The sequence below is a fragment of the Gallinula chloropus genome (genome assembly GCF_964237585.1).
Source record: "Gallinula chloropus genome assembly, chromosome: 1".
NCBI lineage: Eukaryota > Metazoa > Chordata > Aves > Gruiformes > Rallidae > Gallinula > Gallinula chloropus.
This window is the reverse complement of record NC_140085.1, coordinates 76,518,047-76,541,368: the sequence shown is the minus strand read 5'-3', so window position 1 is coordinate 76,541,368 and position 23,322 is coordinate 76,518,047. Positions and strand designations below refer to the sequence as shown.

The 23,322-nt window shown below is 39.6% G+C and overlaps 1 protein-coding gene across 7 annotated transcripts in view; it reads left to right on the top strand.

The window, feature by feature from the left end:
• Positions 1-23,322, top strand: part of SOX5 (SRY-box transcription factor 5) — a gene marked incomplete at its 5' end in the record, with an annotated part of 289,871 nt that overhangs the window by 15,666 nt on the left and 250,883 nt on the right. For 3 of the 7 annotated variants that reach the window (XM_084279476.1, XM_084279474.1, XM_084279475.1), the window contains one exon: positions 22,620-22,851. In XM_084279476.1, the coding sequence (XP_084135602.1) occupies positions 22,620-22,851 (232 nt within the window). Of the gene's footprint in view, positions 1-22,516; positions 22,852-23,322 lie in introns of those variants that run through there. The other 4 variants (XM_084279479.1, XM_084279478.1, XM_084279477.1 and 1 more) reach the window with 2 other exon arrangements.

Genomic DNA, 23,322 nt, shown 5'->3' with positions numbered 1-23,322 from the left:
AAAAGGACAAGGAGGGCCAAGTAAGTCCAGAGAGCAGTGTCTGCCCTCACCTCCAAGGCTTTTATTATGGGCTCCTCTGCATCTCTGGATAGTAGAAACATCACAAGGAAGTTTGTTCATCCTCTGTCTCCGCAGTATGATCGTGTGAATAAACAGAGGCTGTGCTTGTCCTTTGGTCTCCTTGCACAAGCCCTACATTCACATAAGATCATAAGGCTCTGTCCAGCTCCTCCGGAAAACAATTGTAAGACTCTTACTGACTTAACTTGGATGTTGGATCAGGCCCATTAAATGAGAAGAAAATAAAGTGGAAGCGGTGTTAATGATTCCTGTTGATGCTTTTCCTGGCACAAAGTACTGCAGATAATTGTTTTTAGATGAAATACAGTTGCATCTAAGTATTACATTTATTAGCTTTTTAAAGGAGGAATAACCAAACTGGACATATGGGGTGTCTGAAGTGTGATTGTGTGAGACTAAGATAATTTCAGGAGAATAGCTTAAGTCGCAGGATATGTGTTGATGCCCTTTGTATACAAGATGTGGGATTGTGGAATTTATTTTGCATGCACTGGTTTTTAGCTGAGGAAGAATCCAGAATGCAAATATATAGTCATATTTAGAATACGTAAGGGGTGCAGCCTTGCTGCTATAGACTTCAAGACCCATTAATCAGGTTTGATAGTGATGTGATCTCTGGAAATACTTCAGTTAAGTAGGTTTAATCCTTATTAACAGTAAGTTGCTTGAAACCATTTTGAGTAAAGTCTGAGAAGGAATATGGTAGGTTGAACACACAAGTAATGCCAGCCCTGTTCCCACTCTTTGAAGTTCAGTCGGTTTGGGACTTGCCGCAAGATCAGGACAGCAACAAAAGAATTGTCACCTTGTCTTTGTATTTCCCCTGCTGTAATTGCTAATTCCATGTTCAAACAGAGTAGTGCTCATATCTGTGATATAATTTAGGCGCTGCCCCAGCCCTCCTCAAGACTTGGTTAGAATGTGTTACAGGCAGATACTAAACAGATAATTTTTTTTTTAATCCGTATTCTGGATTGCTCAGGTTAAGTGAAGTATGTAATTTCTCCACGTTTTGGAATGCTTCCTGTTGACTTCAGTGTGATTTAGCTGTGGTTGACTCTGATCCAAAGCCTTTTAAGAACAGGGGACATAGGAGAGGACACTGCTTGTTTCCCTGCTTGCTTCTCGTTCGTCAAGAGGGTGGAGGGAAGGAATGAAGTGGCAGAGCTTTTGTTGCTACTGTTTTTTGGGAAATGTGTTTAAAGAACTATTTTGGAAGATGATGGTGAAGTTGTTCCTACTATTTGCACTGCATTGCCAAAACATTGTGCTCTTGTATGAGGTAATAGCTGCGGTTTGTGGCGACATTCTGAAAACACTGGTTTGTTATGATGATTGCAGAAAAAAATCCCAGATACATGGTAACGTATTTGTAATATTTTATTGAAGTGAAACACGGAAAATACAGCGTGGCTTGGAGTCCCCTTGGACTGATTTCATGTGTTGGGAATGAAGAAGAAATTGTGCAAAACTGAAATGGGTGTATGACATTGGTTTTGAGCTATTTTAGTATAGTTTTTTGTTTCGGGTTTTTTTTTTTCTCTTCACTACTGTTGTGTGTTGCATTTGCTTGGTAGTAGAATGCATTTTACATTGCTGATAATTGACATTAGAGTATATATTTCCTTCTTTTTGCCCTGTGAAATAGAGGCAATAATAACTAAATGATAACATTGCTGGACACTGTTGTGAAACAAGGAGTGGTGCATAGGTAATACCTTACAGGTTATATATAAAATAATCATTGAAGCCAGTCTTAAGTATGTAGATAGGCAAGACCACCAGAGTCTCTTTCCTCTCAACATCTAATCTTGAGGTAATGCAACAGAAAGAGTGATGCTGTTCCTTTCAGATGGACAGGTTAAGTTCCTAAGATTTCCCAACAATGCTGATTTAGAGATTTGAAATTAATCTTTGAACTTGCCTTTTTGTTTACACAAGCTATTTTTTTTGTTTCTTACTTAATTTCTTTTTAGGTAATGGGCATAACTAAGTCTGAAAGTTTTTAAATTTTTTTGAGTTTATCAAAGGAGTAGAGTTAAAGCAAGACATTATGACTGTGATGCTACAAAGCTCTAGGTGTGTAAACTGCTTGTTATCCTATTTTGAAAATTTTGTATGCCTGCTAGCTATATAGGTCTTTCAGTTCAAAAACTTGGCTTCATCTGCATTTGGTGCCTTCCATTATCTTCAGATAATCAAGACAGAACCTCTAAATGTTTCATAGGAGTCAGTTGCAGGACACCGCTGGTGATGAATGTTATCAGATTGTAGAAGTCCGTCCCCAAAGAGGTGCATTAGAACCGTATGTCACTATATCAGCAAACCAGCACAGTTGCTTGCTTCATCCTCTTTTTTTCCCTGTGTCTGTTTTCATCTCCTTTTTATCACCCACTGCAAAAGACTCCTCCAATGTATTTATCTTTTAGAGGGTTGAAACTTGTGCAGTATTTTCGTAGTGCCTGTTGTTATGACATGTCTCCTATAAAGCAGAACAGGATCTACAGCGGAGATGTAATGAATGACCACAGTCAATTACTGTGATGAACAATTGATTTCTGGTTTTTGAAAGTACACCCTTAATAATTACTCATTTGGCTGAGCTATCCTATTCTTTATACGAGTTGTGTACAGAAAGATAGAGGCATGATACATGTTATTACTCATATAGCTGTGTCAATAATTATATAAGCTATATAGATATGACAAATGGACTAGAATAAATAATGGCAAAGAACTGAACTAAAATATTTTGCTTTAGGTAAATACTGGCTCTTTTTGGCATGTTAAAAAAAGCTAGACTATGAGAAAAATACAATCTTAGAATAATTATATCAAAAACATCTTTAAAGATGTTTTAGTCAAGTTAAGTGGGGGGTGTTTTTTTCTGGGTGTCTCTTTCTGCTTTATATGATGATTCATCCAAATATGCAGCATTATGTTTATTCTGTGCAAGAAAGAGATATTTAGGGTCATACTCTACTTGTACAGGAATGTCCTTTTATAACATGATAGGTAGTACCAGTTTAACAAAGCAAACCAATTAGACTTACAAGGTATGAGTTTATAGAAGATCACCGTAGGTGCATTTAGAGATAATGGTAATTTATTATCCTGGTACTGTAAAGCTCAAAATGGAGTGCCCAGAGTTTCTGTTGGAATTGGTGGCAGCTGGAAATGCAGAGAACTTTGCAGGGTTAGGCATCCTTCTCACACGCTTCAGAAGGTGCTAAAGTCAAAAGGAGCTTTTAACTCTTTGAGTTGATACGGCCTCGCTATGAAACACTTGTCTGCAGAACATCCCTGGTCTTGCAGTGGGGTGAAAAAGGGAATGGGAGAAGGGAAGGCAAGTGAGGGAACGGTAGGGAGGAACTACTTACGTAAGTAAATTTGTATTAGAGATACGTCTAGCTGCCTTCTGGCCTACTTTTTGCATTGTAAATGGATGGTGGCACTCAGTTCTTGTTCTTGGATTTATTTTTTTTTAATTTATTTTTTCACCAAAAAAAAATAGTGGCAGAAGGTCATTTGGAATTGCTTCAGTTTGTTCTGTAACCGGGCTGTACAGGAGGGTTTTGTTGGCAATTTATAGCTTTAGGGAGGGTGCAGCTGGAAATGTACAGGAGTGGCAAAAAGTAAGAAAAAAGGGAAACAAAGGTTGTTTTAGTCTGTTTTCTAAGGTGCATGGCTATATGGGTTTGGAGATCCATCATGCAGTGGAAAAAAGTGAGAGACGGACCAAGGGAAGTTACCCTGTTTATTTGACTAGACCTTTCCTTGACTCAGTATGCTATAATCATCTTTATGCTGGTTGTCTTCTTTCAAAGTATAATTAGCCTGGAAGTGAATGTGGGTGGTGGGTGGTATGGCAAAGTATTTCTTCAGAAAAAAATAAATAAGAAAGAAATGGTCTGCTGAAGAAAAAAAGTCTTGTGTGTCTTTCCAATTTCTTGGTTTGGACGGTGCGTTTGTGTAGCTCCAGAAGCCAAAGACGTCCTGACTCCAAGTCCAGGGAGAGTTCACTAGAAACAACCTAATTGGAACATGCCCCAATTTACTACGACAACGATAACACTTTGTGCTTCTATTGTGCCCTCTGTGCCAGCATCTCAAGGTGTTTTTTAAATATTAAGGGATTAACTTGAACAATGCTGCTGACAAATAGGTATTATTACTGTCCCCTTTTTACATGACTGGGGAATTGCGGGACCAAGGAGTACAACAGCTCAGCTGTGCAATGCTTTGACTGGAGAGAAGAACTTGGGTTTAGTCACCCTATTGCAGCCAGGTTTGAACAGAGCAAGAGGAAACCTTGGTACCTGTGTCCTCTTGAATGTTTGCAGCTCTCTGCTTAAGCTACATTCGGATTGGTTTTGGTAGGCAAACGTGCAACCTTAAGAGGGACGGGAGGCAAAGTTGTAATTAATTCCTCCTTAATTGGCATAGCAGTAAGTAATTCTGCTTAATCCATTCCTTGCTGTGAGGATGAAGTAAGGCTAAACATTTGAATTGTGGAGAGAACAAGGGGAAGAGAGGGAATAGGCAGGGAAAGATGGACAGAAGCAGACATTTCTTGTGCTGTTGTAGGCACGCGTTAAGAAACGCTAACGTAAATAAGGCACCTCTCTTATTTTTTCCCTCGGATTGCCTCTTAACTTAATTAAGTGAAACGCAAAGAAATAGAAGATTCAGTTTGGAAAAACACACCAAATTTTCCCTACCCCTTCTTGTCTTTTCATTCAGTCCATAAGAGCCTCTGGAGTGTGAAATGTGAAGACACCAAATTGGAATTAATTTTGCTTTTTCATTTAACAGATTGTGTTACATTAACACCACACTATTGCCAAGCAGCAAACCTTTCCTTTCCTCAGATGTTAGCTACTAATACAGACTAAAGACTGCTGAAAGAATGGTTATACTGAAATGCTTTATTTAAGTTTATCCTCCCTTGTGGCTCGAGCGGGCCCTGATTCTGCTGAGATGTATTCACATGAGCAGTCTCACTGAGTTCGCTTTTATTGCTTCCTGGCAAGTGAGCTGGATTCTATTTCATATAACATCGCCCAAGTTAGAATTTCAAAGCTCACTCAATCCTCAGAGAGACCTTTGCAAGACTCTCTCCTCCTGTATCTACACAGGCACTAAACACACTGAGGACACAATTGAATTAATCAGGACTACTCATGTACAGAAAATCAACCCAAGATTCTATTTAAGAGATGACAACTTTGATATCATATTGTTCATTACCAGCCAAGGAATTGTTACCGCTTATGTAACCGGATTATTAAATTGTTTACTGATGATAAGTCTTGCTTCCAATATTAAGCACGCATTGAGGGTCTTAGCATAGTTCTGCTGAGAAGAGCTGGCTGTGAATGTCATCACAGGGTTTATTTTCTCTACCTCAGTTGTGTTTTGTTTGGGCTTCTGAGTGCATGTTTTAATTTTAAGTCCCGCAAGTTTAGCCTGGGACCTGACAAGTCGGGCTGAGTTCTCTGATGCTCTTGGACAGTGACCGACGTTCAAATTCTGCAGGTTAAATTCTTCTCCGGAAGATGCCTCCCCTTCTGCAAAATGTCTGTTTTGTGCCTTTCACGGTCAGGATAGATCCAAGAAGTAAGTTATGCAGATCCTGGCGGGGCTAAATCTGATTCTGCAATTAGTACATTGTTCTGTGGTATGTGACTAGAATGAAATGCCATTCAGTGGCCTGTGGAATAATCAGTTCTGCAGGACGTAGCAAACTAGAAGTAGTAGTAAAGAGTCCCCAAATTAGAAAATGAACCAAGCAAACAAAGATGTACATGACTCTCAGTGCATCCAGTGAGCGCTCAGGACTGTTCCGTGAGGAGATGTCAAATTGCACTATAATACTTTGGATCCCTTTGTTTTCTCTGCTGAAGAAGGCAGTATTTAAAGCTCATGCTACCTCAAGAACAGTAGTCCATTCACCATCACCATCTCACTGAAGAAAATACAAGTCTTATTCCCTTCAGTTTTATCAGCATTGCGTATCCTCTCACTTCAAGAGAGTGTTCCATTTCGGGCTTCCTGCCCTTTGGACTAGAATTTTCATATATGCTATTTGTAAGCCTAAATTATATGAATTTGAGAGAATCTGAGGAAAACTGGCTTTGAAGAATGGGTCTTCTCTCAGCTGACGTCCTGTTGTCTTTCTCCATCTTTGCATCTGTAATCCTGTTGCGTTTGGAATCGTCAGGACTGAGTGTGCAGTCCCTGCTGATGGACCTGGGTCACGCACCCAGTGAGCAATCAGTACTCTTTAATGTGAACAAAACACTTTTATTCTATGTGTGTGTATGTTAAAGATGATGTGGTTGCCCACATGTAGAATTATCCTGTATTTCATCTATTAGAGAAATAGATAAATGTATTACAGTGTTGGTGGGACTGCCATTCTCAGATGTAAAAGGCTTCTGGTCCTGCTACTCTGTACCTATGGCCCGTGGTGATGGGCACTTTGCCTGATAATTTTTTTTTTTTATTTACAGTTAGACCATTTTTAAAGGAAAATTGAGTCATGTGCTTCGTAATCGTGTAGGCTTTTCCAAAAATATCACATTTCTGAAAATCGTCACGGCCCATGTCTTCCCTCTAATGTTAATTCTTTGTGTCCTCAAACTACTGAGGCCTGTGTGACAATGCATGATTACATAGTTGCCTGGTTTGCAGTTTATGGGTGTCATTGTTGGGTTTCCTGGTTGGTGAAGTTGTTTTATGAAATCTGCTTTGTCAGGTGTGTTCAATCCCACTGAAAATGCCGGGCACGTGACATCCAGGGCTGCGCCGGTGAAGTTTAAATGGCAACTGTTCATTGAGTTCAGTGGAGTTAAAGAAAGAACTGTGAGAATGTGAGACGTCATACACCGGTTATAGCATTGCCCAAAGTCCTGAAAACAGTGCATAGCGTATCATGCCCAGCAATTCTGGAAAACATAGGTCAAGATTTGTTGTATCAAGGATCGACTGCCTTTTGGCAAGCAGCCCCGTGTACAGAAAGGTCCCTCTCAGCTTCTGTGCGACACGGACCTGAGCGTAGCTGACACCAATCTGCTTTACTTGCAGCCATCTCTGCCCGAGTTCTTTTCCACAGACAAAGCATGGAAAGGTCTTCTTAGATTTTCATTGTTAGATCATAAGCATTCATTTCTAGAAGAAGAAAATCACTGCAAGAGGGGAAAAATGAAGTTTCTCTCCATCAGCTCCAGTTTGGCAGTACAAAACGATGCGTGTGTTACTAGGTGCAGTGGAATGGCTCTAGATTAATTGTAACCCCTACTATGTGTGGGAGATAGAGGATGTATAATACAACATTAATAAGGAATGCTGTCCTGATGGTGGATAACTGATTTTTAAACTGCCTGGAAAGTGGTGCTGCTGGACAGGATGCACTTAGCGAGGCCACTGCCTGCCGTGGGACTTGGCCGGTTTTGATAGGGGCCGATGACACAGGTGGCAGTGACAACAGCAGTGGAGTTCCTGAGAAATGCGCTATTTTCACAGTGCCTCTGATGGAAGAAACGCTTACTAGCAGCTGATAATTAATGATCAATTTGGAGATTATCACAAACAATTTACAAAGGTTGACTTTTCCTTTAGAAGTCCCTTTGGATAAACTGGATGGTAAATTACCTGCCTAAGGCTTTTACTTTACTCGTGCTAATAAGATGAAAATGAATGTGTTTGAAGAGCTCTGAACTGAACTTTTCAGACTGTCTGATAATCCATACAACTCTTCTTTAAACATCTTAAGTGAGTGAGCAAATAGAGACTATAATAAAATTGAAAACCATCATATTGGGCGCATGTTACCACCCGGTCTAAGTAATGGGGCATGACAAATAAGAGGCTCCGCTGTAGAGTTCATATTATGGCATACATTAAATATTTGATCATCAGCCAGGAGATAGAAACAATTGGGCTAAGAGTAGCATTTGCAAATAGAAGGATAAGATTTGGACTGCCGTAGGCTGAGCACGGGATGGAGAACTTCTGAATCTTAATCCATGCTTCAACATCGTCTCCTTACGTTGTGGTGTGCAGACCACTTAAAATCCTCTTCTGTGTTTCCTCAGTCTGTAGAAAGGAGTTAGTAATCCGCCTTTACTTCAGAGGGGATAATAATCCTTATTTACTTCACAGAAGGGATATGTGGAGTGTAATTAGTATTTGTAAGTGCTTTTAAGGATAAAAAAGAGGAGTGCAAGCATAGAAAGCTCTCTAGTAAACTCTGTAACGGAAAGGAAGATGAGGTTTCTAGAGGTATGCAGGTGTTTAGAGACACAGATGGGTTCCTAGTCAGATTTTCAGAAGTGCATAGGTGTCTTCATATTGGAAGGAAGCGTATCTGAAGATCTCTTGCAGCAAGACAAACTCCATCTTTTGCCCAGTATAATATTTTTACAAATCTGGCTCATCATTTATATCCGTGACATGGGGGGAGAGGGGAGTAGAAGGAAAGGGGGATAGGGCTGTACAGGCCAGGTAACAGCTGCACTTTCTGATCTTCCCCCTCTAAAGCAAGGATGGAGATGGGGGTGAGAAGGGAGTGTGAGATGGAAGAAGAAACCTTTTGTGCACCTGAAAAGCCCTTTTACAAAGGAGGTGTTGCAGCCTCTTCAGACCACCAGCTGCGAATCCCAGGGTACAGCTGTGTGCTCAGTCCATCTTGTGAGTAGATCAGTGGAGCCAGAAGTATGCTGTTGGTAAAACATGTTCCTCTAGCATTAGTTTTAAATTTTTGAGACTTTATTTTACGGTTGGTGTTTTTACAGCTTAAAAAGTGATACACCTGTGTGATCTATTTAAAAGAGAGAGGAAAAACTGAGCATGGGAGTCTTTGGTTTCAGTTTATGAATGAAGGTGTGATGGATTGATTTATAGTAATACAGAAACTGCCCTTTCTAGGGAGTTGTGTCTTTTTGGTGTGCCTTTATAATTAGTTATCCAGGGCAGAGGCTGGAAATGGGCTTGGTTTTAGTTTTCCATCACTATCTTGGTAGTGCATTTGACGAATGCGATATTCCTCCTTTTCATTGTACTGAGGAATCGCCATCAGAGCTTCTGAATGATAGAGGAAACTGAAAGTCACAGCTTGTGACTCGCTGTCTGAATTTGTCCCTGATTTGCTATGAGAGGGTGGGTTATAGAGCTCTGACTTTGACTTGGGTGCCAGCACCGGGCAGTTCTGTGGGTAAACAAGAACCAGACAGGCGTCTGTAACCATTCAGCTGTGAAATGGGTGTTGCCATTAGGATTTCATGATGAAAGTATGTGAAATTCCTGTAAAATACTTTTTCTGAGATTAAGAAACGCTCTGTGATTCTAAATTACTGTGGCATTACCTGGCAAAGAGTGAGTTTTCTTGTGCAAAGGATAGAGAAGATCCCCTGAAACTGGATAGTATAATGAAAACAATTCAGTGACTGCCTTGTAAACTCTGGGGGTTTATTGGTGTAGGGCTTTTTGGTTGCATTTTGGTTTTGGATTTGGGTTTTGGTTGTGAGGTTGTGCTTTGGGTTTTTTTTTGGGGGGGGGTTGTTGTTGTTTTTTTAATTATCAATGCCCAGAAAAGAAAGATGAGTAGATTTTCACATAAGTATAGTCAGTGGGTTAAAAGAAAAGTAAATTCTTGGGATCTGTTGGAAGGGCTGTATGAAGAAACTTAGTTTGGCAGTTTCAAAATACATTAGTTGAATAGACTACTTGATTTTTGCCCTTGCTTGTGTGGCAGTATGTGCAAAACCATCGGGGACATTAATAATACAAACAAGTAATAGAAAGAGCGGTCAGCAATAAAATGCTTTCCTTAAAAAAAAAAAAAAAAAGGAAAATCAGAGCTCGCAGAGCTTTTTATAAAGGCAGTTAAGCATTCTTATCTCTTATGTAGAAACAGAAAAACTGGGAGCCAGAAAGATTCAATAAATTAGGTGGGGTCACATGGGAAGTTGCTGTCTTTTGAATCGGTAATGTTGTGTCCTGGTTTCCTAGCCCAGACTGAGGCAGAGTTCAGTGCTCAGCAGTTAACTACCTGGTCATATGTCAATGTTTGTGCTGCTTCGGCAATGATCAATGCCAAAGGATGTTGCTATATTGCAGAATTAAGTTTCTGTGATATATTTTAATCAGTTGACCAACACTCTCTCCTAGGTACCATTCAAACAACTGTAGAGCTTGCCAGATGACTACTTACCCAAATCAAAAGCTATTTATTACCTTTTTCAAATTAAAAATAGGACAGTGAACCTTTCTTGTGTTTTATATCCAGTTCAGTCTGGTAACTCTAAAAATATAGCTGATCATCAGCCTGTGATTAGGTATTTGCTAATGTCTGGTACAAGTGAATCCATGATTTTTCACAATGTCCTGGTTTGATGTGGCTATAATTATTCCTAATCAATTACCTTGGTCGCAGTAGGTAGCCCATGGAGTGATTTGGCATCCTCTTCCAACTGAGAAGTGTTCTTGCCAGTTTCATCTTCAGATACATCAAAAGGCTTTCTGGGAGATCTCCTTGCTGTTGCCCATGCACGATCTTTCTATAGGGATTCATGCTTGAGTTTTTCCAAGTGCCAAATCCATGTAGTCAGGAAAACAAAAGTGCAGTGAATGTGCAGGGATGGAGAATTCAAAAAAAAAAAAAGAAAAAAGAAAAGTAGGAAATAAGGAAGTTTGGTCCTGTATTTTTGTTTAGCAGAGAAGTTAATTTTCAGAGGTGCTCAGCGCCTACATCTCTCACGCCTGAAGGAGTCCGAAGGTCCTTGCTCCCTTCAGAGCTCATGCCAGCGGTGCCCTTCAGGTGCCTCATTCTCCATGTGGAGGTGTTGGGGTCTCCTTCTCTGGAGATATTCAAGACCCATCTGGACACCTGTCTGTGCAATATGGGCTAGGGAGCTGCTTTGGCAGGGGGGTTGGACCCGATGATCTCTCAAGGTCCCTTCTGACCCCTATGATTCTGTGATTTTCCTCGTAATACTCGTGACATACGTTTCAGATCTGAACATCTGGATTCGGATTCATTTATAATATAATTAGGTGTATCCCCAGCGGGGAGGAGGTTTTTTGATGGAAGAGGTCTTTTCAAGAAAGCTATTATACCACTTGTTATGGCAATAGCAGCCAGGTTTACTTTACTGTAATGTATATTTATTTTTTTCAGAAGACTATAGCTCTCATCTGAAGTTGGACCTCCGTGGCAATCTGTGCCTTAGACTGCCAAACTGTTTTAATACATCTCAGTAGAAACAGTTCTAGGCAAGCACATTTTAATGGTGGGGTTTTTTCTTAAGTGTATTTGAAGGCAGTGTGTGGACAGTGTGATGTAGGGGAAGAACCAAATGTTTATTTTAAGATGTGTTTGAATGAATCTGCCTACATAAACTTGCCAGTGTTAAGAAAGAGGGGCTCTGCCCCTTTTAGATCACAAAGGCTTCTCAGTGGGGGATGGTTTTGGTAATGGAAAAAACAAAAAAGGTTCCAGTATGTGGTGGAGGAGGTAAAATAAACAAACAGCAATGGATGATTACTTCTCTCCATCAAGGCTTCTTTATCCTTGCAAGCTCAGTCAGTGGTCAGCATGTTAGACACCCCTCCCTGTTTTATCCATCCCTTAACTGTGTTCTTTGACAGCATTGGTTTATACAGCTGGGTCTTTGTGGAGCTGGATGGGAATCACTGTTGAACAACGAACAAGAAGGTAGACAAAGTACCTATGGAAGGGTGAATGGCAGACGTCCTCTTAGTTTCTCTGGAAGGAAAGATACTAGTTTCAGGGTTTTTTCTTCTTCTTTCCACCCCCACCCAGAACTCACAAAGATTTTTTTAAAGTGGACATCTTTCTGCGATGGTGTTTTTGTGCCTGCCACTGCAGCCTTTCTAAAGTAAACTTTGAGACTCCTTATGGTCCTAAAGGTATGTTGTCTGTTTAGAATGGTCTCTCATTTTTGTACTTATGGATTTGTTTTCACTTTGCATACCAGTACGCACTTGTTTGCGTGAGGGTATATGCACGGTATGTGGTTAACAGCTATATTTGTCTTAGTGAACAGCTCCAGCAGTATCAAGGGTTAATGTTTGTAAAGATGGGTAATTATCAGCTGTTTATAATTGTTCTTACTCTTGAAATTTGACAGGCATTTCTTGATTCAGATATTAAAAAAAAGAAATCAGCCTTTAGATCGTGGTGAGTCAATCCACTTACCTACGTGCGCCTGTACAGCGGTGAGGAAGCATGTTACTGCGTGCAAGCAACAGTTTTGAGAAGTGTTTGGTGACGCTTTAAACAGAACACAGACGTTCAGACATCAAAAAATTACAGAATTGGAAGCAGCTTGAACATTATATACTGCAGGTGAACAGACGTGTGCCATGATGGGAGATCACGACACAGATCTGTTAATATTAGATTTTTAATTCTTATGGTTTTAAGAATTAAAAAATGGGAAGACAATACAGCAACTGTGAACCTTCCACAAGATGACTCAAGGAGACTTCTCAGTACAGTATGCACATTGAGTGAAGGAGGAGCTCCCACATCTTACCGTAAAGTTTTTCTGGTTTATCCCTCATGCGATTGTCTGATGGAACAGAGATGGCATGATGGATGCTGTGGATAATGTGAAGCAGGAGATAGGAGTGCAAAACCACCTGAACTTTTGAAAAAAAGATCATCTCTTTTTGAATATCAGAATGTCAGAGTGTAAAATTATTTTTATTTCTAAAAATTTTTGGTTTACGGTATTTGTGTTTCAGAGTAATTTTCAGAAGCAGCAATTTTCACTGGTTTCTGAAAGGCAACATCTGGGCTTCAGAACAATCCCTTTTCAGCTTCAAAAATTCTACCTCAAATTGCTTAGACATTATAGATGTTCAAAATTTTTGTGGTTTTGTTTTTTTAAAAAAAAAACATAATAGAAAGGCGATAATGTGTTTATTCCCTGTCAGTTTATCTTCTAGTTCAGTTTGATTTTTCTTTCTTGGGCTTTCCAGGATTATTTGTTCCTGGGCCAAGAATGCACCTGTCATGTATAAACGCTCCATAAAGGGGGGGGAGTGCACACATGCGCATGAACAAAAAATAAAAAAATACAAATTCTAGGCAGCTGGAATTAACCTGTTGAAAAGAAAATGTTTACATCCATTAGAAACATTGCTCTGCCCAAGTATATTTGTTTTTTTAATTCATAGGCACACACAGGCACACAAAAAGATGTTTCCCCCTGTCGTGCCTGTAATTCTTAAAGGTACAAGTGGGTTCTCTGAGGCCCCAGTTCTGCTCCCGCTGAAGTTATTTAGAGGCCCAGTACTTCAGTGATGCAGATTCAAGCTGTGAATGGTTATGTGTACATGCCTCACTAGCATGATCTGTTTTAACATACAGGATGTATACAGATATATGTGCTTCTGTGTTCATTTGCATTTTTTTTTAAATAAAATGATAGCCATGATGCAAATGGGCACACGAGTGATGGTCGGAGCAAGAGTTTATGTAATAACGGCAGAACGATGCTGTGAGTGCAGGTGCATAAACATCAGTGGCTGTACAGAAGAGTATTTCATAAGTGCAATTATATGTACATTTATTACAAGCAAACACACATTCAATACAAACAGTTTATTTTGAATTTACCAGTAGTGAAATTGAGAGTGAAGTGGGGGGGGAAAAAAGAAACTTCCTCCCCTCCACCCTGTTCCCCCTTTGTTTCTGCTTTGTTTGTGATTATACACAGACTGGTGAGGGAAATGATGTTGTCTAGAAAAAAAAAAAAACAACTCACAACTAAAAATTCCTTTTGTTGGTTTTGAAACATAAGTAAGGAAAAAAAGGGGAAAGGAGAGGGAGGTTTGAAGATGGATAACTATTTCCTTGGCACTCCCATTACGGAGCAGTGGCCTGATGGAAGAGTGGGAAAAGCTGTGTCATAATTTACCGAGATCTCAATCAAAAGAACATCGTCTTGTATTGAAATCTGGGCGTCTTTTGGGAGAGAATTCTTATTATTAATGTTGATTCTACTGAAAGTAATTCATCATTTAATAATGCTTGAAGAAAATTTTATGTCAGCTTGATTAGACAAAGACTACAAATGACCAAGAATAAGCTCCCTAAATTGCAAAAGTTTTAATATTAACCAACTTTTCAGAACGAGCCTGTGCTTCCTCAAATTTCTTTGTAATAAGTAAGTCATTCATAATTGTCATAATTTTAAAGCTTTTTCAACTCCTTGCCTTCATTTCACTCAATGTCAATGGAAATTAAGTATGCACGTCTGTGTGTGATGTATGGATTCCTTGTAGCATGCAGCACAGCTCTCCCACTCAGCGTCTGGAGACTGACTGACTTCTTTTCTGCCGTTTTCAAGTATTAGTTTGTACAGTGAAATTTCAAGGCCCAAAATCTCTATTTGACTGGGTTCCTCTTTGTAGTTAAGCAGGCAGAAGAGTGATGATTACCTAATATCATAGTGATTGCAATAGGACTTTTCAGCATTGAGCAGTTCCTAAAACTTTACATGAAAGTAAAAAACAACTTCTGCTGTTTCTACTGCAAGGACAAAAATAAAAGAAAACCAATAATAATAATAAAAAGTAAAAGAGCAATATGTGTGAGAAGCTGAAGAGTTGGGGCAGATAAATTTCTAAAAGCTTGGTGGGGGGCAGGGGTAAGAGTAGGGTGTTTGCAGGGGGAAGGAAGCCAGAGTTAATTTGAGGATGCACTGGAAAATAAATGAGCTTGTGGATTTAATTCAAAATCATCCAAGCAGAGTCTTTTGCATGAAAGAAGCCAGTGATCAGGCTCAGTTTACTTGAAACATCAACAGTGACTGCATCCTGCTGTTTCAGAGTTTGTGCTGATAGATGCTCATTGTCTTTGACACCGCACCATTACTCCTATACATGGCCTGTGCCATAACCACGTTTTCAGTACGTGCTTCCTCTGGTTTTGAGAAGTTCTCCAAAAATGCAGGGTTTGAAGTTTGATCTTTCAGAAACATGCTTTTCAGCACAAGTAAAATCTGATCCAGTATTTGCTGGTTGAGAAGCATCCTATTTGATTTTTGGCTCTTTGATGCACAGACTAGGGAAAAACAAGACTTACGCAGTTGACAGGTACCAAGCAAAACCAGGATACAGGTTATCATGATAAAGCTGATTTTGGATGTGTCTCTGGGTAAATCACTAAATGTTCCTGCTTAACAGTTACAAGTTATTGTGTAAAACTGGGACAATAAGTAATGCGAAGTCTCATATGAGATATAGAAAAGAATCGGGTAATATTCTTGACAATAATAGAATGTAGTATCTTGCTAGGAGTTCTTCAGCACCTTACAAACTCAGTTTTGGTTGAAGGTTGGTTTGTTTCAGGCTAGAATATTTCACTAAACAACTTAGTCATGCACAAAGACTACCTGCTTCAAAAGGTCAGTGAAAATCTTTTGTGTAACACGTGTTGGGAACATTCAATGTAAACTTTTGTTTCAGAACGTTATTTTTCCAAGACTTGATTTTACAAAGGTGTGGGGTTTTTTTAGGCATAAATTCCTTGCAAATGCAAGAAAATTGAGATTATAATTTTTTAGTTGCATAGAGTTTATAGGAAATTTCATTGTATTTGTTGTAATGAAAAAAAAGGAAAAATTGACAAGATTTTAGTTAATATTTCATTGAAAGATACTTGTAACAGCTTTCTTATTTGAGGGTTTCAATATCAAAATGAAACCATTTACCACTGGAATCTTGAACAGTACCTTTTCTCAAAAAAAAGTTTCCACAGTACGTGAAGTATTGGATTTATCAGCCAAGCTGATGATACTTTATTACAACATGCTTTGAAAAGCAAACTTTAAAATAGATAGGAGATAGCAGATTCCCTGCCCATTTTGTATTCAGAATCTTTGAAACTGGTGGACTGAAAAAAAAAATTTGCTGAAGTTACACTGTAGAGGGAGGAAGCCTGGAAAGCAAAAGGGAGGAGAAAGGAAGTTGGGTGAAATGGAAACTGTTGGGTGGCCTTAACCGTAGGATTACTTGTGGCAGCTATATATATGTAGACAGCTGTGGAGAAATATTACACAGGTTATGCCATGGTGATCTTGGTTTCTGCTAACGGGAGTGACTGGTTCACCAAAACTCTTTTTGAGTAACGCAGCTTATATGTAGCTCATGTGGATTTTAAAAGATGGCTGATTGATATGATCTTAGAAAGTAATAATTAACAAATTATTCCATCTCAGTGTGAGCGACAGATGAGAGCACATTCCATGCACGTTTTTTATTGATTAGCAGACTAGAGATGTTTGCTTCTTTTTTTCTTTTTTCTTTTATTTTATTTTAATTGTAAAATTACTTCAGTAAAGAATTCCAAACCAGGCTGTAAATGACTCAAAGATACTGCCAAGTGAAGTCTGTTTTTAGTGGTATGTGTAGAAACAAGTTGGGCTTGCAGTTCCCAGTGGGACAGAGTGTGGGAGTCTGCCACCCTTACTCATGTTGAGTAATACCTTATTACACAAGTAATCCTGTCAAAATGAGCAGAGTTGTGGGGTTTTTTTAAAGGTACTAGTTACTCAGTGTATGTAAATAAGGAATTAATTTGGGGCCAGAATGAAACGGAGACAGTCATTAGTATTGACTAGCACCTTTTGCTTGGACGGTTTGTAGAGAGATCCTCATCTTCAGTAAGCCTGGGAAGGCAAACTGCCTTGCTGGCCCTGGGCATGCTCAGAGCTGAGGCAGATGCGTTGCTCACGCGTTGGATAAACGTGTGCCCGTGCATCTCTACGTGCGTGTGCACGCTTACACAGTAGATACACTGTGCTCTCTGTAACCGTAAGCGTTCTGCGTGGAAAAGCAGGTCCTGCAGATTCCTGGCATGTACCTGGGAGGGAAACATCCCAGCAGACCAGGAAGGGAGTCAGACCGAATCCCACTGAAGTTCCTGGGACTAGTTTAGCATAGAGCATTTGGTCTGGACTCTGGCCATGTCAGTGAGCCTATTCCCGATGCTGTTGGTAGCGGGAAGGACCCTCTCTGCTGTTGCTGGCGGATCAGACCTGCTTGCCATGTCCTTGCGCCTCTCTCCAGAACACAGCTCTCTGCTCATCTCTGATATATGGGGCCGAGGGACTTAAGCTTTACCCATGAGAAAGGCTGAGTTTATAGCTGCCTGAGAAACTCAAGAGGTGAACATTTTCATGCTGATTCAGAAACTGGCTATGCGACTCCAGTCAGGCGCTGTCACGCCTAGTTATGGTGAGAAAACAACAATGCCTCCCTTGATAAGGGGAAAAAAAGAGAGTCTTGCACAGTCAAAATTTTGACATACAATTTAAATCATCTCTCTACATCCTGTGGACTTGGAGCTGTCAAAAAGGCAAAGCCTGTGCTTGAATGGAAAAGCTTTTTATTTCTTTAAAAAGTGTACCAACTATAATTATCCATAACTATGCAGGCCTGTTTTAATGCTGTTTTATAATTACAGGTATTAATGCTAGATTATACAAAGTCATTTATAAATAGTCAGAACAGGGGGACTTTGGGAGTTTTTAACCTGTAGATTGCTGTAGGTTGTGGCAGCTGACGGGATTTTGCCTTGTATGTGTATGGGGTGAGCTGTGTAATGATTGATGAATCCCTTAATTAACTCCCAACAAGTTGAGATTTATGGCCTCATATCTTTTTCTCCTGACACATCTGTGTTTGTCACTTTTGAAGACATGGATAAGCCATTTCTCCAAAAGCTTTTGTGGGTATCCGAAATGTTTCTGAGGTATTTTCCTTAATGTAACGAGATTAGAGTTTTATGACATAAAATTTATGAAATTTTATGGCATGAGCAATCAAATCGGGATGGATGCTGGTTGTGTGCTAGAGGGCACTATCTCCTTGAATACTGGGTGCCATTTCAGATTTATTTTGGGTATACAATCACATGTGAAATGAACCAAAACCAATGAAGAAATGGAAATGTAGTGGAGACACACGAGTTCTGTTAATAATAATAAAAAATAGAGCTGTGGAAAGATTGCTTTTGCGAAGTGCAGAACTCAAGGCGGGGGGGAACTTCCAAAACAACCAACCAAACAAAATAATGTTATTTGGTAACCTGAAATTATTTTGGGTGGAGCCAACACTTGTAGATGGCATGAGAAAACAATTCGTGTGGATGCAGTGTAGCTCTTACTCTCTCCAGTGGGAAAATCCAGCCATGATGAAGTCAGTCCAAAACCACTGAAATCAACAGACACAGGGTATCAGTTTAAACCTACAAAGAATCTCTTGTAAATTGAAGGGGAGTAAAGAAATACACGGAGAAGCTATTGTAAGATGAATCACATCAAATATTTGTGGGATAAGAGTGAGTTACAGGAGTGAGATTTTTACTTTCCCCCCAAAAAATCCCAAACATTTCTCGCTACCAGGAAAAGGGTTTTTTAAATGAAAATTTAACAAAAGGCATGGGGTTTTACTTAATTTTCTGCATATTAAGAAACCTTTCCAAAAGCAGAAAAGAGACTCCCTTTACAAGAAATAGGATCGTATTTGAATTCATTGCCAGAACTAAAGCTTCAGTTCCATCCCAACTACTGATAAAAATCAAGTATGGGGATGTATCTCTGATGTGTCTCCGCAGTGGGTTGAGTACTGCCCATTTCCTACTGTGTCTGAACTTTTGCAGATTTAGGTTGTCTGAAAAACTGCTATTTAGCTATTTGTATTTAGTGGAAATGATTAATGACAGTTCAAAATGCAACTCTTCTTGCAAGTGTTAAGTTGCCACAGATTTAATCTGCAGAGATGCCCTTTTAGATTCAGAAACTGTTGCTCTTCTTCAGAGAGTTATATCTTAGGGTTTTGTTGTTTAGGATTGAGGGGTTTTTTTTAATCCTATCCATGCATTGGTGTTTGAGGAAATTAGTGTCTCCCCTCTCATTGTAAGCCTTACTTCAGAGGGGTGTAATTGAAAAGCCTTCTGTGTTTAAACTGGTTTGAGGAAAAGATCTTACAGTCATGTAAGTTGTAAACTGTCATGTTACCACTGAGGGGGTAGATCCAGGATGTTTGCAGTCCTTTGTTAGGATAGGATAATTCCAGTCCTTCATTAGACCTAGGTCTGTTTAAAAGAGCTGAGGTTCAGATAACTTCGTTGCTCAAAATTTAGCTGTTTCCCTTTGTTTATTGTTTATAACAGAAACTGCACTTGCATCTCAGATGTGGAATCTGGTAAGACCTACTATTAGCTCAGTTGGAAAATGAAGGTGTGTGAACCAGAACTCAAGGATGTGGGAGCATTTCAAATTCAGAAAAGGGACTGATAGGTCTGTAGAAATAATGAAAGACCCCCCTGTGAATGAATTTATCTTGTATCGGGTGATTCTGCTTGTGAGGCTATCAGTGATTTGCTCCTTTGCTGTGATAGGCTTTGACAGTTATGTCCTTTTGGAAGACATTTCCAAAAGTAGACATGGATTTATATATTTGATTAAATCTTCCATTTTCTTGTGGAAATTTCCTAGATGTTCATAGGGTGTAAGCTGTTTCTGTGAAACCGTGATGTTTGTGTTTGACGTTAAAGGAATGGTGAGGTACATGAAAGGATGGGTTATGCCTAAGTCATATTGGCTGTGGAGAGAGCTACCTGGCAGTCGGCATTGGAGCTCTGTGACCCTTGCCTAGGGTTGTGCAGCTGTTTCTTTGAGTGTCCTAGTCACTTGGAAGACTAATCCACATTAGATCTGTAACTTCACCACTTCAGCTTTTTCAGCAACTTCTTAGGCTTCTAGCATTATGTTGAGCACACGGCTTGTCATTTAAACTGGATCTTTTAAGAGCTGCACGAGGAAGGAAGAAGTTTCTTCTTCCCTCTCTACTGTCACTGTAGGTTGGCCTGCAGTACAACCCATAGGTTTTTATTTTAGATCAGAACCATAATAATCTCTGTTAGAGCACAGAGGTGGTCACCTCTATTACCTTCCTTGCTTGTTTTTTATGAATTCCCTGCAGAAAATGATACCGTGCCTGTTGGGAACAGTGACAAACAGAAGGCGATGATGATCTGCAGCACGCTAACTGAACACAGTAGAGGAAACTGACTATTCACTGATAATAAAGTTAGTGGAAAAGCTTTACTTCAACATCGGAGTCGAGCTCTCCTTGTGAAGCACTGTGACAGAATCTGGGTTATTCTGGGTAAACAGCAGTAGGAGTTTTTAGCGCAACTTGGGTATAGAGTATATAATACAAATCATCAATGCAAAGGAAGACATCCTCTGTCTGTATTTTATTGTGAAGAGTGAATTGCAGTGGGGACTTTTGTAGACCATTTACAATATTTTCAATGCTCTTATTGAATATAAATGTCCTAAAGTATAGAACATTACTGTGGAATAATCGACTAATGTTTTTGTGTCCCTCCCTTTTTGTTTGCCAAAATTTGAGACAACAGCTTAGTGCTGATTTTCAGAAAGAGAGATTTTGTAAAAACCCAAGCTTCTATTAAGGCAGCGTTGAAATGAGTAACCAAAATGTTACCCTCTCAATCAATAACAAATATGTATTTTGGTGCGGTGCAATGCAGAATATGAATAATTCACATTAACTTCAGGAGGGAGTTGCATGGTTTCTGTGGATGAAAAGCTTGGGATCTGTCACATCAAATATAGCTGTAAAATGCTGAATTCAGTGGGCTAGTAGAAAACTGCCAGTAAGAGTCTGTCTGGTGATCTCTGTCTTTATACATATGCTTCGCTGCAGACACGTAGGTGGGAAAGCCTAGAAGACAGAATTCAGGTAGGATGTATGAAGTGTTAGTCTGTTGGACTAAGTCAAACATTAATAGAAAATACAGATTGCTTCTCTATGTACAAGCAATAGGTGATTGGGGTTTTTGTTGAGGTTTTTTTGCGTTGTTTTGTTGTGTGTTGGTTTGTTTTTTTTTTTCTTTAAGTATAATCTAACTTGGCTCAGGAGGCAAAGCTCAAAATGAGATCATTAGAAACAAAATAAGTCCTAACAAAGGGCTGTTTAAAGTCACTGTTTGTTTTCAGACCCAGTTGACTGCTGCTAAGAACCATTTCGTGCTCAATATGCCAAATCGTATGGACATGCTCCACCTCACAGCAGCCCCACACATGGTTCAAGAGGCTGCTGGGCTTTTGAAATGCAGTCCTTTAACTGTGAAGTGGAAAATCAAAATGGGGTAATTAGAATCATAAATACTAGATTTTTGAGGAGGAGAAGTATTACGTCAGCCTGTCTTTTCAACTTTTACGTACAATAGTATTCAGTTTCGTTGCTCGTAACTTCCTGTTTTCCGTGAAATATTTATCTTTTTCTTTCTTTTTTTATCTTTTTGTTTTTTTGGCTATGCCTATAGGATTCCTTACTTCTCATTCCACTCCTTATTACAGATGCTTAACACAGTGGCCCCATTATGCCATCCATGCACACACCCTGATTTCTGTGAACAATGTTGCTGTAATTAAGCCCAGAAGTTATCTGCATTTTAATACTTCACTGTACCCCTCTATTTTGAAGACCAATCTGGAAGTGTTGTGGGTTGAGATTGTTCTGTAAGATTTTTGGTAGCTCATGGTTTGGATGAAAACTGGATTTTCCAATGACATAAGGATTCTTTCAGTCTTTCTAAAAGTTGACAATTCAGAACAGGGTTATTGGACAGTCGCACAAAAATTCGGAAGGTGGGTCTGAAATTTTAGGTCAATATTTAAGCGTGTCTTTTTATCCTCAGTGTGTCTTCCTTGTGTACCCCTTTTATACAGATACAGATGGAAATTACATTTGCTTGTGCTTTTCCTGATCTGGCTGTAGGTAGGAAGTATAGTGTCTCTTGATAGCTCATCTTCATTCCCTTAGCAAGACCAGGAATTTGTGTTGTCAGAAAGCTTAGATAATCAATGTCCAAATGTTTAATTGCTTAACTATCCCAGATCTGCGAATCTGAACAGAATCTTGCACTGTGGCTGTGACACTGTATAAAAACTTCACCCCTGTGCACAGCAAACACAGGCATTTTGGCTTGCTAGCAAGATATTTTATTTTACGTTATTTTTTTATCAGTTATGGTTAAATACATGCGAGTGATTATTCCTTAAAAGCTCAGTTGACAATAGCTTGTGTTGGGAGACGTTCTATCTTCTTAGTCTCTTGCAAATGCAAAACCAGATGGGTTTTTTGGTTTTTGGTTGTTTTTTTTTTTAGAAGAATTGCATTTCATTATACAGTCTTCTTAGGTGAATTTTCATGTTTAAGAAGCCAGAATACAAGAGAGTGCTATATTAGTGTATTATTCTCACAACAAACAAGCCACTGTTCTGTTGCTACCTGCTTGGCCATTGTTCCCAATTGTGTATGCTTTGCAGTGGTATTTGGATGGTTTCCTGCTCTCTGCCAGCACAAAAAAGGCATTTCTGTTACAATGGCCCCTAACCACACAATGACGGCATTAAGGATTTATTTGGAGGTTTCATTATTTTCTCCTCTTTTGTTCCTTCCAGGATGTCTTCCAAGCGACCAGCCTCTCCGTATGGGGAAGCAGATGGAGAGGTAGCCATGGTGACAAGCAGACAGAAAGTGGGAGAAGAGGAGAGTGACGGGCTCCCAGCCTTTCACCTTCCCTTGCATGTGAGTTTTCCCAACAAGCCTCACTCTGAGGAATTTCAGCCAGTTTCTCTGCTGACGCAAGAGAACTGTGGCCATAGGACTCCCACTTCTCAGCACAACACAATGGTAGGTTTGCTAATGGTCTATTGTGCTTACATCCATTCTTTGAATTCTGCCTCTACAGTAGTTTGGCATCCAGATCTGTACTTTATGGAGTGTACAATGCACAGTTACACGCACACAACATGCTACAATAATGTGAAAGCTTTGACCTAGCTGGACTGCCTTTACCCTCCGCTACAAATGCTAAATCACTTGCGGCGCAAACTCCGCTTTTCCTCACCTTTGCCTGCTGGCATTTAGGGTGCTAAAATTTTTTAGCTACAGGGATGTGAAATTGAAGTGTGTGTGTTCAGCAAACAGTAAATGGTTTTGGAACACTGTAAGTGAGAGTCACGTTTGGCATGGTGTATGAAATATCACCCCAAAGCCAAGTTTGTGCAATAGTAAGGCATGGAAGAAGTCTGTATGAAGGGTAAAGAAAAAGCAACTTTGGATTTTGCTGGTTTTAAAACTTCACATCTGATGTGTATTTCA